This window comes from Camelus bactrianus, chromosome 10 (assembly GCF_048773025.1).
Source record: "Camelus bactrianus isolate YW-2024 breed Bactrian camel chromosome 10, ASM4877302v1, whole genome shotgun sequence".
In the NCBI taxonomy this organism is placed as follows: domain Eukaryota; kingdom Metazoa; phylum Chordata; class Mammalia; order Artiodactyla; family Camelidae; genus Camelus; species Camelus bactrianus.
Genome location: NC_133548.1, coordinates 3,290,648 through 3,307,758, shown reverse-complemented (window position 1 = coordinate 3,307,758; position 17,111 = coordinate 3,290,648). Strand labels below are relative to the sequence as shown.

Here is a 17,111-nt window from a genome sequence, read left to right as displayed (position 1 = left end):
ACCTCTGTGGAAAGAGTTGAGGGGAAAGGAAACACTTGCTGTCCGAAGATACTTGAATGATTCTCACATGAACAAAAGTATTGTGCTCGTGACTAGGGAACAAGTTAGAATCCCCTCCCTCTGCCTGTCTTCTGTTGTCACCAGGGAGATTCCTTCACTTCTGTGCGCTCGGCCTCCCGCGTTGGAGGGTGACTGCCACATCTGCGTCTTCAGCCCCGAGTTTGTCATGCACCCTCCACACCCCGGCTCCGTCTCTGCCGGGTCCTGTAGACGCGGCCCGTGGGGGTCCTGCTGCATCTCGTCCTGAGCTGCACCGTCCGCCCTCCGCAGCCTCCCCGCCGGGCCCCCCTGCACCCTCTTTCCTTCCTCTCTCGCCCTCCAGTGTGACGCAGCGCAGTTTCTAGTTTTTCTTTCCTTATGTCGTTTTTATTTGCTTTTGTATTCTAGTAGCCTGGCTTCGGCCCTTCCCGCCTTGTGCCAGCATCAACACGCTCGATGGCTACCAGTTTAACCTGCCCCTTTGCTGGGCGGCTTTTATAGCAGGGGCAACCCTACGCCCTCTGGCACTCACAGCTCGGTGTTCTGGCTTTCTTCAACTTTCCCACACCCTTTCCCCACTATAAGTACCCCTCCATTCTGGCCAAACCAGTCTGTGCACTCTGCTCCCTCCCCTTACACCTCAGCCTGCACGGTTCCCTTCTCCGGAAACCCCACCTGTCTTTCAAGGCCGAGGTCCGCCCTGTGAGGTCTTCTCTCATCACCTCAGATTCCTGCAGGGGCTCAGGGTCTGTCCCATTTCTAGGAGAAGACGGGTCTGATGCCTGGGGCTGGTTTTACTCTTTATTCCTTTTATCTTTTCTCCAGTTTTTAAAAATGCCATCGGCTTTAAGAAAAACACAGCTGGAGTATTAGGATCAAGTATATAAAAAGGTCATCCTTGAAGGTGCAAAAGAAATTGCAGAAAGATACCCTGGGGGAGCGTGGCCGACCTCTTTCCTCGGGACACGGTGGTGAAGTTGCTGGTTGACTGTTGCTAGCAGCCCCCTCTCCTCACTAACTGTGGAAGGCGTTTCTTCTCCGCCCGGTCTGTCCGCCCCTCCCCTCCACACCTGTTTCAGGTTTGGATCCTCTGCTTACTAACATTCCCATGTTTTGTCATCTACAGAAAGAGGTACTTTTATTTCCCAATATTCAGTGAGGACTGAAATGAAGCAGCCACCACAATACTCTGCACAAAGTAGGACCCCTCGACACCGCCACCCCCGCACAGCTGGTTGGACCAGGTTTCGGTGCTCACCTGTTACCTTCCCCTGAAGGTAACACAACGGCAGTGCTGAGTTCTGCGTCCCGAGCCACTTATTAACCCAGCGACCTTTGCCCTTCGCTGACCGGCCTGGGCCCGTGCACTGGTCTGTAAGAGGAGGTGATCACGTGTGCCCCCCCCCCGGGTGGCTAGGAATACGATGTGATAAGATATATGAGAGTATTTTGAAAACCATAAAGCACTAAGCAAATATAAAGCTGTGGTCATTAACATTTATATCTTGCCAGTATTTCGCATAGTGCCTCCGAAATTTTTGTTATTATTCAGTAAATTATTTGTCCAAATTAATGGGGCTGCTCATTCTTAAGCCAGTATTTCTACCTACTAAGCTTGACAGCCACAGAGAAAATCCCTAGTGAAGTACCTCCAGTCACAGTTTTGTGCCTGGGCCTTTGATTCCTTCTGAGGTATCTTCTTATTAGGTTAGAGGGTAAAACTGTTCATAACAGAGGCCTCTTGTCAGACTGGTTTTCAGGACATGAGCACACAGACCCATGGACGATTAAGATTCCAAAGTAGTGACAGTGGTGGCGGCATGTTCCTGGCTCAGGTCCATACATCCCGTTGCTTGACCATTCGTGCTGGCTGGATCTCTGTGGGGGCTCGGGGGCTGGGGGGGGTCACCGTACGGGGCTGGCTCTCCCCACACAGTAGACTGGCGTCGGCGCAGCACGTGCAGAACCCGGGTTTGGCCCCATCTCCCTTGGAGGCCTGCGGAGCCTTCCCTGAGCCCAGTGAGCGAGGGCGTGGCGGCATCAGGGCAGTCGGGGTCCTCGGCTGGGATGTCTGCAGAAGGTGGTGTTCGGCCAGGGAGGAGGGTGCGGGGCCGAGGCATCGAGGGTGCGGTTCATGGGGGTGCTTCCCAAAGGCAGAGCCGGTCGTCCAGGACACTGCCACCTGTCGGGGGGATCGCGGTGGGTGGGTGGGCCTGGACCGGCCGGGGGCCCTGCTGGCAGCCTTGATGCTTCCTTCATTGACAGTAAACCCTTTATTTGCCTCGTTTCCGCGCGCCAGCTCTGTAGTTCCTGGTAGCAGTGTCGTTCTTGATATGAAAGCTGCATGACAGACAGTCAGAGGCCTCTGTCAGGTCAGTTGTCCTGATGACCTTCACCCGCAGCGACAGGCCTTAAACATGGCAGCACCTGTGCTGCTTTGACTGGCCAGCAGAACGTCCGGAGATGCTGCAAACGTGGCCGTAGATACTCTCAGAGTGCGCGCTCTTAAAGTCTCTATTGCCCCAGCGATGGAAGAGCCACGGAGGAAGCCCCGAATAGAGTCCTTCCAGTGATGGTTTCACACCTGGACCTTTGGCTCATTCCAAGATACCCGTCTTCCATCTGGCAGCTCCAAAACCGTGTTAGAGACGGAAAGGAAAGCGGCCTTCGGTTGTCCTTGGGCTTCTGTGCACTGAGGTTCGAGCTTGCAGCGCGGTCCCCCGAGTCTGTCAAGGTGCTGGCCTGGAGCCCCCGTCGTCTCTTGAGCTCTTTCCGAGTCGCGCAGCAGCCGGCGGCCGCAGTCACATGCAGGGTTGGGGCCACTGCGTGTCGGGGCTGCTCTGCAGTAGTGCCTGGTCTGTGGCAGGGCGGGTCCTGCATTAGGACCCTTTCTGTGCCACTGTGTTTGGTGACACCTGCGAGGGCCCTGGAAGGTGGGTCCAAACGCCCTTACACGTCTAGGATGTTCTAGTTCAGTAAAAGTCATGAAATAATTTCACAGGGCACTTAATCACCTGTGAAAGAGTTGGTGGTGGCTTTTTTCCCCCCAAAACTGAGATGCTACTAAGAATGGGTGACAAGCCTAACATATTCCGAAATTGTAATAAATCAGAGAAACCTCGAGCACACCGTGAGATTTTTGAGAATTGCTAACCCATAAACCACATGGCAGTTCCTGAGTGGTGCCGGGGAGACTAGTGTGCTGTCACTTCGCTAGAGGAGTGGGGACGCTAGCCAGGAGCGCTGGCGTCCCTCAGGCCAGCGTTGGCTCCCTTCTGAAGTTCGGGGGGCCTGAAACGCCGGCAGCCTCCCATCACTTCCGGATGTGCATTTGTCCCGTGTTTCGGTGGTGCCACCATTGCCAGGAGGCCTAGGCAGGACCACTGGTGGTCCTGGAGCGTGGCAGCGTCGGGGGGTGGGGCACAAAAGGTGAACTGTGGCAGTCACATGAGGAGCGGGAAACCCACCCTGGGGTCTCCGGGAGAGGTGTTAGTCCCTTTGACTGATGTAGGCGGGGCTCGTCAGATCAGACACAGTAGCCGAGCCCGCAGCCACAGTAAGTAGTTTTGTCTGTCAGGTTATTTCCATAAATGTGTAGGGCTGAGCCCGGGTCAGGGTGGCCTGTTTGATCTGCATTCCTGAAAGTACACGCTCAAGTGGCCGAAGACTTCCTGGCAGTTGTCTTAAGAGGAAAGTGGGGGAATTATCTGTTACTCCAAATTGCCTTATATTTGAGTATATATACTATATATGGAAAATTTAAACAATATAAATAATTTGGATGTCAACCTAAATAATCATAGGTTTATGATTATTTTTACTGTTACATAATCTGTCCTTTATTGACATGAGGAGGTTAGAGAAAGCAGAGATTCCAAATGAATCTGTGGTGACGTTTGAACAAAATTAATGCGCCCCCCCCTTTTTTTCTGCAAATAATTTTTATGTTTAAAAAGTAGTAAGGCAGGCTAAGCCTGTGCAAAGCGGTCTTAATCATCACTGGAGGCATTTATGGTTGCTGGTGATCTTTATGTTTTTTGGCCAGGACATCAAAACCCTATAAATTTTAAAATGTGCAAAGAAATGACAAAAGCAGTGAAACAGTATTTATTTGGTACGTTGTGGTTCATAGCATTGGAAACGTTGGGAATTAGGTTACATGACCTTTGCCCCAGCAGGTCTGTTTTCAGGTGTGCACCTTAGAGCAATCCCATAGCTCTTTTTTTATAGTATTTTAAATCATAATTTGTGCACTTCTAAATTATATTCATTTAAAACTCAGCCTGAACACATGATTTTAAGAAATCAGTACAATACCCTAATTGTAATATAAATTTTAAAAATTAGTTTCTAGTGAAACATTTTGTCGTGTAACTGTTGGGGCATGACCGCGCTGGGAGGCCGAAGCCTGACTGTGCTTCTGCTAACGAGCACTTCGGTTTTAAGAGATGATTAGAAGCCACTCTAGAAAACCATGGATACGTGAAAACGTAGCGGGAGAGGGAAGCACAGACTTGTAATCTGTTGTGTTTAGTGAAATACAGTCCCACTTGTGCTTAATGAAGGGAAAGCAACAGCCGCTGGAACAAGGCTAACGCGCCGTCCCGTCCCGGGCCGTGGGGTGAGGGAGCCGGGAGGGCGGTGCCCTCCCCGCGGGAGAAGCGGCAGCCTCACTCCCTTGCAGGGCGCGAGGTCGGGGGCCGGGGCGTGTTCCCTCTTGCTCTCACCCAGGGCCGGGCACGTGCTCTGTCTCCAGCATGTGAAAAGGTTTTGGAGACTTTTATATGACTGGCAGCAGGGAATGGAGGATGGATCCAAGAAAGGAACATCGACACCAGAGCTTAATAACTCAGCCGGATGGCAGGACCACAGGGAGATAGAGGTTTGCACACGTTGCTGGCCCACGAGGAATAATTCAGCTGTATCTGTGAAGATTGCGGATATCATTGGACTCAGAAATTCTAAGATTGTCCTGCAGATATACTTGGCCCAGGTGCAGAATGATGACTGCAAGTTTGCTGGTAATAGCAGGAGACTGGAAGCACAAGCCAAAGTGCCCGTCAGCGGGTGAATGTGAGTAAATTGTGGCTTTTGTATTCACTGGTGTATGTGGTCACTGCAGCTGTAAAAAAGGAAGACCTGACAGAGAAACATCTTCAGCTGATATCCTCACTGAAGAGCAGCGAGGGGGAATGGATATATGTACTGGTTTATGCATGTAGACCCGTAAAAAACTCCAGATGGACGCGAAGCCCGTGACCCTGACTACCTGCTGTGTGGAAGAGCAGACAGGCTTGCAAGGGAGACTTAGGTGTACTCTGTTACTATTTCAGACAGATAAAAACATTCTTGAAGTTTTGTGTAAAAAAAAAAAAAAAAAAGCTCTGCCCTGAGCCCCGCCCACTGCTGCTGCCACGACTGTCCTTTGCGAGTTGGTTGCAGCCAGAACATCTCTGGAAACCCGGGTCTTCTGCTGTTCCTCACGGTGGTGTAGATTGTCAAGGTCAGACAGGCAGCTTTTGTCTCAGACTTTCAGGACAGTTTTTTTATGATTCAGTAATTTTTTGGCACATGCATAGATCTGTGAAATGAAGGATTTGAAAACGAAAACTATTTTATACTCCAGTAAGCATGAGCAGCACCAAAAGCCACATACTCGCCTTACTGGGACGTTTGAAACGTTAGACAAGAACACACTGGATGTTAATGTGCTTCATAGTGTGTTCTCATTTTATTGTTTTCTAGTGTTTAAACATTCAGAAGTACTCATTCGTATTTGAATGAAGGATTTCTGCCCTCGATTTTTTAATTTCTTTGGTTTGATTTTCCCCCAACCCCTATGCTCAGTTTTAAAATTTTAATTGGAATATTTTGCCTGTGAATATTTTACTAATATTATATACTTGCTTCTGAAAGAGATGAAATATGCATTCATGCTCATATTTCAGGTTGTTTTGAAATATCTATGTGCATTCATATTTCAAATTGTCTTGACTAATTGTAAGAAATTGTGTGTGTTTAAATACTGAAATACTAAAAATAACCAAAAGCATTTTGACTTGTTCTTTAGCAGAAAGACAGAAATATGTGAAGGAAAATTTATATTTATTGCCCATTAGGAAATCCCAGTTTTTGCCTAATAGAAAATGCATTCCAAAAAAGAGCGATGGCTAAGCTAGCTGGATATTTAAATTGGGATTTAGAAGCAGAAATGGACAATTCATTCATTTACATTGAAAAGAAATGTGTCTACTCCTAGGTGTGCCCAAAAAACAAAGCATAAATCCACATTAAAACTTGTGCAGGAATGTTCATAGCAGCACTATTCTTAGATAGTTAGAAAGTAGAGGCAGCCCAGGTGTCCATCAGCAGATGAATAGATGAACAAAATGTGGTGGATCCGTATGATGGAATATTATTCAGCCATGAAGATGAGCGAAGGAGCACTGACGTGTACTACAGCGTGGATGAACCTTGAGAACATTGTGCTCAGTGAAGAAAGCCAGACACACAAGGATGAATATTGTACACGTCCATATTATGAAATGTCCAGAACAGGCAAGTCCGTAGAGGCAGAAAGCAGACTGGTGGCTGCCAGGGGCTGGAGGGAGGGTTCCTTTTGGGGCATGACCAGAGTGTTCTGGAATTAGATAATGATAATGGTAGCACAACATTGTGAATATACTGAAAACCACTGAATTGTACACTTTAAAATGGTTAAGATGGCAAATTTTATGTCAGTGACTTTCATCTCGATAAAATTTTTTTAAGTAAAAGTTGTGTGGTCACATTTGTTTCTGAATTTGAATAATGTGAATTTAAAAGTGTTATAAAATAGCCACATCAGTATTCAATAACTGTGAGGTAATACAATTCTCTGTAAAGTTTTTTAAAAAGTTAAATTGTCAAAAATGATCAAATTTGAGAATGGGAGGCCAGGTGAAGTGTCGGTTGAGTCTGTTTTGGACGCCGGTGGTGCCACTGCGGCAGGTGCACGGGCACAGAGTCCACAGGCAGATTGCCAGGTCCGGCCCCAGATGGTGCTGGTTAGGAGTGACACCCAGAATGCACCCTCCTTAGTTGCTCAAAGTCAGAAACGAGGCTCAGCACATTTGTTTGATGGACTGTTTTTTAGAGCAGTTTCAAGGTTCACGACAAAGTTGAGGGGAAGACAGAGAGATTTCCCGTGTACCTTCCCCTCCCACACCCCTAGCAGAGCCTCCCCACTCTCCACACCCCCCTGGAGCCCTACGTGTGTTACAGTCCCTGACCTGACGCTGACGCCACCTCGTCACCCAGACCCTCTGTGGACATGGAGTCCACGTAGTGCTGTACCTTCCATGGGTTCAGACAGCTGTAAGCACTTCTGTCCACCAGTGTAGTGCAGAGTAGCATCCTTGCCCTGAAAGTCCCCTGTGCTCTGCTCCTCATCCCCCTTCTCCTTCAGCCCAGGCTACCTTGACCTTTTCACTGTCTCCATAGTGAAAGACGTTGCTTTTTCCAGAACGTCGTGTGGTTGAAATCAGACAGTATGTGACCTTTTCACACTGGCTTCTTTGACTTAGTCGCACGCATTCCATTTACCTACTGGATGACATCTTGGTGGCTTCCCAGTTTTGGTGATCATGGATCAATCTTTTTTTTTTTAATTTAATTTTTAAAAAAATTTTTACTGAAGTGTAGCTGATTTACAGTATAGTTTCAGGTGCACAGCAAAGTGATTCAGTTATACATATGCATACATACGTATTTTTTCCTTTCAGATTCTTTTCCATTGTATGTTATAACAAGAAACTGAATGTCGTTCCATGTGCTGTACAGTAGGACCTATGGATCAATCTTCTATAAACATCTGGCACAGTGTATTTTTAACCTGGTTCATCCACAAATTTAAAAAACACTAAGGTGGATTTTTCTCCTCCAAATAAAAATCACATTCAGTTTTTGGCAGAAAAAGTCCAAGCTGCCATTGGTGGTGTTTAGCAAAGACCAGTTCCGGGAGACAGATGAGACCTGGAGGCTGGATGCTGCTGACCGTGGGCCCAGGCAGAGGGGCAGCAACAGGGGAGCAGGGGCGCCTGGGGGCCTGGCTGGTATGAGAGCAGGGAGAGGTCAGCTGGACACCAGGAAGGCATCCCCACCCAGGAAGTGAGTGGCCGTACAGTCACTTCACCTTGTGTGCAAGAATCTGCTGCTATGAACTGACTTACCTGAAGGTGTTTAAGTGACCTCGTTTTAACAACGTGGCAGAAACCAGCCAGTGAGTGAAATGAAAGCCATCTCAGCCGCTGGCCTCCGCAGGGCCGCGCCCTTCCAGGGGCACCATGGGGGAAGCTGGGGGCCAGGTGGGGCCGGTGGGCCTCCAGTAGATCGGCCCGTTCCGGGCTCCCTGTTTGATGGCCTGGGTTGTGGGCTGTGGTTGAGCATAGGGTCTCCGCCCACATTTCGTCCATAGGTGACTGAGACGGAAACTTCCAGTGACTCGTCCAAGGTCATCAGGGTCGTTTGTTTCCCAGCATGATCATGAAGTGCCGGGGGAGGCTTTACATGTACGTGTTCCATGTTCCACCGCAGGAATGTTGATTCAGGAGGGTGCAGCCTGGGAGTCTGCATTTTTCATCAGCTGCCTGGGTGGTTTTAGGTGCAGCTAGTGTGCACAGCGTAGGCCCCATGCCTCCTTGTTTTGTCCCGCAGATACAGCCCCAAGGCCATGGACTGAGGGTGGGGTGGGAGGAGCTGGTCAGGGAAGACTGGCCGATTTGCAGATTTGAGGCAGAGGGGACAGCTGGGATGGGAGTTCAAGGGACAGTAGATGAGTCGGGACTGATGTGGTGGGGGCAGGCAGTGATGAGGGGGGAGGCTGGGGACGGGCCACGTCGGAGCTCAAAGGCGAAGGAGGCTGCAGTAGGACAGTCTGGAGGGGTGTGGGCGTGAGGTCAGATTAGCAGTCCCCGACAGTTGGTTAATGTGGAGGAAGAGGGAAGGCCACGTGGTGTCCTCTACTGAGTGACGGCCTGGGAGGAGGGGTGGTTGGGCCTGGGAGGAAGATGATAAACTCAATTTGGGGAGAGTAGTTTGAGTTCCCAGAAGACAGCCAAGTGGACATGCAGAGTGGGCAGTCGGATGGTCACCCAGCGTGGGGGGTGGGAGCCAGGGACACAGGTCAGACAGGCACGGCGTGTGGGGTGGACAGGAGACCTGGATGGAGCAGCAGCAGTTATGAGATGAGCAGAGAGCAAGGGACCGGGGTGGGCAGGAGGGGTCAGACACTCCCCGATGGGCGGGCTGGGTGAGCTCTGAAACTGGCCTGGGTTTAGCAGAGACGAGGACAGTGCTGGTGTGTCTGACATAGCTGTCTGCGAGGTGCCAGGGCCTGAGGCCCGATCGCGGTGGTTGGTGGGAGGGCCAGAAAAAGAATTAGAGATAGAGGTACAGTGACTTTGGGGAAAGCGTTTCTGAATAAGTTATGTCCACATGGACAGTCTCTGTTCTGTGAGTGTTGTATAGTTTTAACATCGTTTAGAAAGAGAAAAAAGAAGTGAGGATTGGTCTTTTTTTTTTTTTAATACAAAGAGAGTACATTCTTAAAAACTGAAACTGAAAAGGAATATAAATTTAAAAGATTCATTTCTGGCCTGATTTCCCAACCACAGTGGATAAGCTTCATTAGCAGTTTGGCAGGTATCTGTCTATATTTTATCTCATATACATATAAAAATATACACAAGTTTGTGTTTGCTTTTAACTACAGTGAGATCACATTGAAATACTGTTCTGTACCATACTTTTTTAGATTCAGATTATATAATCTCAAATACTTAATTGCCAAATGCTAAGTATGAGCATAAATTTTATTAGTATCTATTCTTAGAAACAAAAGAAATCAGATAAATGGGAACTTTTTAACCACTTGTGCGTTTCTCTCTGTTGCTTGCAAATAATCAGTGATTGAAAATCCAACGCTGTTGCATTTATGGTGGCTTTAAATAGGTCTAGTGGGCTCATGGGTCAGTTTTTTTGGGGGGGTAGGTAATTAGGTTTATTTATTTATTATTGTTATTTTTAATTTAACTGGTGTACTGGGAATCAAACCCAGGACCTCATGCATGCTAGGCATGCGCTCTGCCACTGAGCTACACCCTCCCCTGCTCATGGGTCAGATACTGCAAAGGTATAAGGTTTGTTTTTTTCCTAATTGTCTGTAGTCCTTCTCCCATCATTAGGTTACAATATGGATAGATAGTTACGCATACCCTTTCTAAGCATACTTTTAATCAAGACGCTGGAGTTTCAAATGTATGATTTGCTGATTCATTTAATATATAAACTTCCAGTTTTCTTTTCATTCAAAATTTGACATGCTTTTAAAACCTAAGACCGAGGCACATAGCTTCTACTGTCAGAATATAATCTAAGTTGGTTGTGCAAGTCAGTTTTTCTTTCAGGTGTTCATTGCGGTTTGCCGAAAACCAGACCTGTCTCCATCCTGTATTACGCCCTATGTCCTACCCTAAGAGCACATGGACTTTTTGCCTCCAGTGAAGCTTTGTTCTTGTTTCAGCAGAAGGTTAGCGAAAATAGTGAAGAGTAATTAAAAATAAAACAGAGCTATTGATGGAGAGTAGAGAGAATTGAGGGCACAGAAGAACTGTGGCCCAGGATGAGCAGGTAAAGAGCACAGGAGCAGCAGGAGGCGGGACGGGAGAGGCCCCGCGGCTTCCCACCCTGCTCTTGCCCTCCATTGGGGCTGGGGAGAGGCAGTGGTCATCGCTTTGGGAACCAGTGTTCTGTCTGACCCGGAGGACTTGAAGCTGGCTTGATTGTGGGCTCTGATCAGTAATGTCTGGTTCGTTAGTCTGAGCCTGTTACCCAGATCTGATGCTTTTGTCCAGAAATAAGTGTTCGCATTTTCAAGCGTTATGTGAAACCAAGTTCTGGAACTGATCTTCCCTTGTCTCAATCCTAGAAAATGTCAAACAGAAATGCAAATCTGTACTGTGCAGACTTACTCTTTAAAATGAAAATATTTCAGTAATTGTTGTATCTTTTCAGTTTCAAAAAGTAACTCAAACTTTAATTGCGGTGAATAGAATGTCACTTTAATGTATTTGGCTTACAGTATTTTTTAAACAAGCATTTTTTTCTCTTTAGAAAAAGAGATGCTGACAATGAGATTCCTGTCATAGTGATAGAGTAGGTCATGTATTGCACATATTTGGGGTTGGTTCAGATAGGCCAGTTTTTCCTGCAGTATTAGTACAAACAGTGCACATATGAACATGCTTTCGGAATCTTAAACTTTGGAATTTCCTGTCTAATGTTTATCTAAACTCCTAAGTTTAAATTTGCTTTGATACTTTTTCAGTTGAATTCTTTTGAGCAAAGAGAAAAGTTTTTCTTTAAGGAGTAAAAATAATTGTGAAGTTCTGTAAATTTGTTTTCTGCCATCATCAAAGCAGTATATCATAGAATGGTTTTGGCTACTAAATTTATTATAAGAAACACTTACATGTAGCCAAATGATGGGAATTAAATATTCTGTTAATAGATGGATGAAGACAGTTTGGAGCTATTTAGGAAAAACTTAAGGGAACTTTGTATGGAAAAGACATAATAAGCTTGTGTCTGGTGATGAGGGAGTTACAGAGAGTGAGGGAATGTGGGGAAAGGCTCGTTTGCGTGCACGTGGGGCAGAGGGGCAGTCCTTCTGTTCCCAAGACAGGTGAGTCTGTGTGATCACTAGTTCCTTGGAGCCAGTGCCCATCGGGGTTTCCCAGCTCCCCACCCCACCCCAGCGAGCTTCCTCGTCCGCTTTGTTGTGCTTTGACGGTATTTCATGTCAGGCAGTGAAATCTGTTCATAATAGACAATAAGACTTGAAAAAGTGGAGCGCCAATACTCAACCCTCCTGGGGCCTGCCGGTGGCCACCCTGCCACCTGGGGTGGTCCTTCGCTCTCCTTGCGGCTTCCCTGCGTTCTTTACCACTGAACCTCCGTGCTCCATCGTCACCCCAGCCTTGCAGGCCCTCAGCTCCCTCGCCCCTCACTTCGCCGTGCTTACCTGGCAGAGGCCTGCCCCAGCAAGTCCGTTCCCTGCCCCCACATCACCGGTGGCCCGACATGGGCAAGCGCCCCACGTCCTGTTACTGGCACGCTACCCCCCATTGGATGGCTGTTCTGTTCCTCCTCCTGCCCTCCCCGAGCACCTTGCCCACCCTTAGGCTCAGCACGCAGGTCTCTGTCCCTCAGAGAAAGGGGAAGAGATGCAAAGAGGACGTCTGCATTCCCGCCACACACCCACCCTGTGTCTGGCTCTGAGTCGGCATGTTCAGCTGCCTCTCCTTTTGCTGTGGGTGAGCTGTGTGCTCCCAGGAGAGGCCACCCTCCACGCTTACCACGTGGCCCAGTCTGCTCCCAGCTCCTCACAGTGGTTGCTGTGTCAGCTCCCTCCTTTCCCTGGGCTCAGCTGCAGAGGGTCTGTCTTGACCCCGTATCTTCTTTCACCCCTGCCCTGTTTCCGCTGAGCCACCTACAGTGAGTGACTGACTCCACCTGCCACCTCCGTCCTTCCTCCTGGGAGACTTGATGCTCCCCTCCCCAGGTTTCCTCTGCCGCCTGCCCGCGCCGGCACCCCTCCTTTCCCAGCCTCCCCTCCTGGCCACGCGCAGCCCCCGCCGGCATCCCCGAGAACGCCAGGCGGGGGCTGCCGCTCTGTGCCTGACGTTGCCGCCCCAGTGCCTTCGGGCAGCTCCGGTGAGGCTCGTCCGGGCCCGGCTCTTCACCTCCCTCACCAGCGCGCTCTTCCCGCAGACATTCCCGTCCCAGAACACGGTGGCTCTCTGCTTCGCCTGCTCCGGCTGGAATCCTGGGAGTCATCCTGGGCCCTTCTCTTTCTGATCTCTCGGCTCTGACCGCAAACCCTGTGGGCGCCCCCAGCAGACACGCCCAGACCCACCTCCCTGCGGCGTCCTCCCTCACCCTCGCAGGCTCTTCCGAACAAACGTCCAGACGGCCCGTGTCTGCGGCGGCAGGCACAGCAGGCGGCAGGCACAGCAGGCGGCACGTGGGGATGTCGGAGACTCGTGTTGCGTCTCGAGGATTCTTTCATGTCCTCCTTGGTCTCAGCTCAGGCCCTCCGCTCCTAGGGGTTACTGCTGTGGACTCAGCTGCCTTCTCGCCCTTCATCTCCTCCTCCAGCCCAGCTTCCGCTCTGCTCTCAGGGCCTCCGTTTATCCAGAAAACCCATTTTGAGCACAGCCTTTGGGCCAGGCCCTGCCTGGGACTTTGAACAGTTTTGCCCACTCTCTGTCCAGGGCCCTCAAAGTCTGTAGACAGACAGCTCCCAGAGCCTGCAGGATGAAGCCCAGACTCCGTGCTGGGCACACAGGACCATTGCAGTCCAGCCTCTGCCTGCTTCCCTCCTCACCTCACCCCTCCTGCGTGCCACCCGCGGATGCCCGGCCCCAGGGCAGTGCCTGTGCTTTGTGGAGGGGCTCTCACCCACTGGAGAGCCGGTTCCTGTTGGCGGTTCAGTCCAGGCGCCGTCCCTTCAGCAGACTTACATCCAAGCACGCCCGCCTCTCATCATAGGTGACTTCTGCCTGTTCCCACGGCAGCCTGGGCAGCTCTCACCCAGAGCACCGAGCTCACTGGGGTCGTTGCTCACTTGCCCATCTGTTCTGTGGGGGCCCCTGCGGGGCAGCCAGCTCGCCTTTCTGGTGTTCACCCAGACCAGACGTGCAGCCGTTTCTTGGGTGAGTTGTGACTTCCATTTAGGACAGCAGCATCAGCTCATGGCTCATGGTTTGACACGTCTCTTCTCCAAAATTAAATTTAAACAGAGAAACGAACTGAAAAATATAGCCAGGCCCCCAAAGAGAAGAATACCCTTTAGCACAGACCCAGGCTGCCGCGTGGGGAGCATGGGTTGGCTAGGTTCCTTGGCCTGCTGAGCCCTGAACTCCAAGCAGGCAGCGGTGGTAGGAAGCTCGGCTCCCACGGGTCATGGTAATAGGAACTGAAGTGTTCAGTGGAATTGGAACTAGGTTCAGACTCTGTGAAGTGGGGTTGGATGAAGTTTCCCCCGCTAAGGCCCCTGTACCTCGGTTCTTTGTAGGAAGCTATGGGCCCAGGGAGGGTAGAGAGCAGTACCCTGGATGCACAGAACTGCCTGTTGGTCGGTTCTCCAGCACCATCTGCACTGTCTCCACTGGGGCAGGCAGCAGGGCCCTGAGTCACCATGGAAACGTAGTTCTGGCCCGAGGCCTTGGACACCAGGCAGGGAGGCGGGCACCAGAAACATCACATCCTCCTCAAGGTGAGCTGGATCCCAGGTCCCATGACACTAGGACGTCTCGTCCTGGGACCTCTTCCCAGAGCCAGCTCCTTACGAATCCATACGCTCACTCCTTGTGAAATTTGTGGATGGTCTGGCAGAACTGTCAGCATAAGTATGTTTAAGATGCTTAAAAAGATAAATTAACATCCATGAAAAGCAACTAGAAATTGGAAAACAAAAACAGACAAAAATGAAACAAGAGCATGAGGGCAAGGCCAAAAAGCAGTTTGAAATCTAGTAAATGAAAAAGACGTTAGAATGATAAACTTTGGGTTGGACATAATCAAAGACAGATTTAGTGAATTGGCATTTTCTTCACGACATTGACCCAGATTGCAGCACAAGGAGGACATTGTGACAAATGAAAATCCAGGGCCCTGGGTGCAGGCGAGCCGGGGGCCAGCTCTGTCCCTCAGCCTCGGCTAGTTTGAGACGGGCTTTCTCTCACCTGCGACAGGAGGCATGTTTTCTGATGCAGGATCTCGGTGATTAGATGAGAACTCTCATTAACATTGGGTATTAGATGGTGTGACAGTCAACTGAAGTCAGTTGTCAGAGGAGCTGTAAGTCAGGGTATTCGGTATCATTCATATTGGCACATCCAAAAGAAATCTTTGAAACTCAGGAAGGAAAAGGAACTTCCTGGGAGAACATGGAGAGGAGACGTAGTCTGTTTGGCTGCCCCTCCCTCCCTGCTTCTCAGCCACAAACCCTGTCGCTGAATGCTGCCGGCCAGCTCTCTGAAGATGTATCGACACTGGACACAATCTTTGATGGGTTCAAAGACACATTTGGAATATTTCTATCCAGAGTTACTGGAATTTCTTTGTGTTTGCAGGTCTACGCCGAAGCACTGAAGAGTTGTTCACTTTCTTTAGCTAATCTGTGCGCTCAGGAGCAGCCTTGTCTCCAAAGAGCCTTGTGTGTGTGCGTGAGCGCGCACGCGTGTCTGTAAATTGTAAAATATATGTAACATAAATTGACCACATTAACCAGTTTATTGAACGGCTGGGTGACTTCAGTGAAGCCAGGCTGACAGACTGGTCTCAGGGCACCATCAGCCTTTCTCCTGGGGACACTCCAAAGCCTGGTGGCCTTATAGGCCTTTTTCTTTATTCTTCCAGTGGTTCTGGATCACACTTCTGTGAGTCATTTAAAGGTGTCTTTATCCACTTTGGTCTTAGGATTTATGTTCAGGAAAATATCTTGGGCGTCCCTGGATCTTGAGAGGGCAGGCTTGGGTTCCCTGCCCTCCCTCACCATGTGCGTGCCAGGGCCGGGTGCAGGGGAGACGGCGGGTCTGCACTACGGAAGTCTGTGTGGTCTTGGGCCGGTCCTCTTTCTCTGGAGGATCAGGGAGTTCCTGTGTATCCGCTGGTGGGAGTTGCCTTTGTGTGAGGACTGGAGAGGCTTGACAGGAGCCAGTCTTTAAAGGATCTCTATTTTATCTTATTTTATTTTATTGTTTTACTGTTTTCTAGGAGTTTGCAGCACTTACTAAAGAACTCAATGTATGCAGGGAACAGCTCCTTGAAAGAGAAGAAGAAATTGCTGAACTGAAAGCGGAAAGGAACAACACCAGGGTCAGGATGCAGACTCTCGCTGTTGTAACATTTGCCTCCGGGTCACCGTTGAGATCGGCTTTGCTGTCTTTAAACTCACAAGATGATCCATTCTGTTTGGTTTTAAACGCATTTTTGACATTTTCCCTCTGAACTGAATGATTATCAGTTCAGTGTTCTCATACCTTGCTTGCAAATTTATGAAAATTAATGATATTTTAATACATTTGGGGGGACCTTCTCTAACTTTAGGCTGATTTGAAGGGATTCAGGCTTGTCTTAGCCTGAGATTAAAAGGCATATGTGCCCAGATTCAAGTAGGAAATTGAAAATGCTCTTTAAAACCTGTGTTCATTGTCCTTTTCTTCCAGCTGCTGTTAGAACATTTGGAATGCCTAGTCTCCAGGCACGAGAGGTCGCTCAGGATGACAGTGGTGAAGAGGCAGGCGCAGTCCCCAGCGGGCGTGTCTAGCGAGGTTGAAGTACTCAAAGCACTAAAATCTTTATTTGAACACCACAAAGCTCTGGATGAAAAGGTACCTTCAGCCACGGGGCAGTTCTTAATTTGTGTACATGCTGTGTCATTGGACGGACATCATAGGCGTTTGTGTAACTTTGATTTACTTTTGACCTTGAATTCTTGTCAACAAGTTTTTTTCTGTAAGAAGACAGCTCTATATGATTAAAAAGTACTAGTTGGCATAAGTGTCTAAGGTTTGCTATGTTCGGGGGGGGTTGTAGCTCAAGTGGTAGGCAGCAGCTCACGCTCCTCCAGGTATAAGTAAGTAAGTAAACCGAATAGCCTTCCCCTCATAAAACAAAAAAAGATTTATTATATTCTGTATATTGATTTTTTATTAAGAATTGGGTAATATAATTTATTTAGAGGGAAGGTTTTTCTTAAACTTAAAATCTAAAGCTGTTGAGGGGGAGGGTACAGCTCAGTGGCAGAGTGTATGCTTAGCATGCACGAGGTCCTGGGCTCAATCCCCAGTACCTCCATTAAAAAAAAATTTTTTTAATTAAAATAAATGAATAAATAAATAAACCTAAGTACCTCCTCCCCCTGCAAAAAAAGAAAAAGGAAAAAAGAGCTACTGACAAGCAGGTTTTCTTGACGTTAACATCAATGAAAGAGACTAAAGGTATCCTGTTATGTTATATTACAGTAA

The 17,111-nt window shown here is 48.8% G+C and overlaps 1 protein-coding gene across 4 annotated transcripts in view; it reads left to right on the top strand.

The window, feature by feature from the left end:
- The window catches only part of PPFIA1 (PTPRF interacting protein alpha 1), a 77,407-nt gene that overhangs the window by 17,778 nt on the left and 42,518 nt on the right, over positions 1–17,111 (top strand). For all 4 annotated transcript variants that reach the window (XM_074371529.1, XM_074371528.1, XM_074371531.1 and 1 more), the window contains exons 3-4: positions 15,859–15,960; positions 16,311–16,475. In XM_074371529.1, the coding sequence (XP_074227630.1) occupies positions 15,859–15,960; positions 16,311–16,475 (267 nt within the window). The remainder of the gene's footprint in view (positions 1–15,858; positions 15,961–16,310; positions 16,476–17,111) is intronic.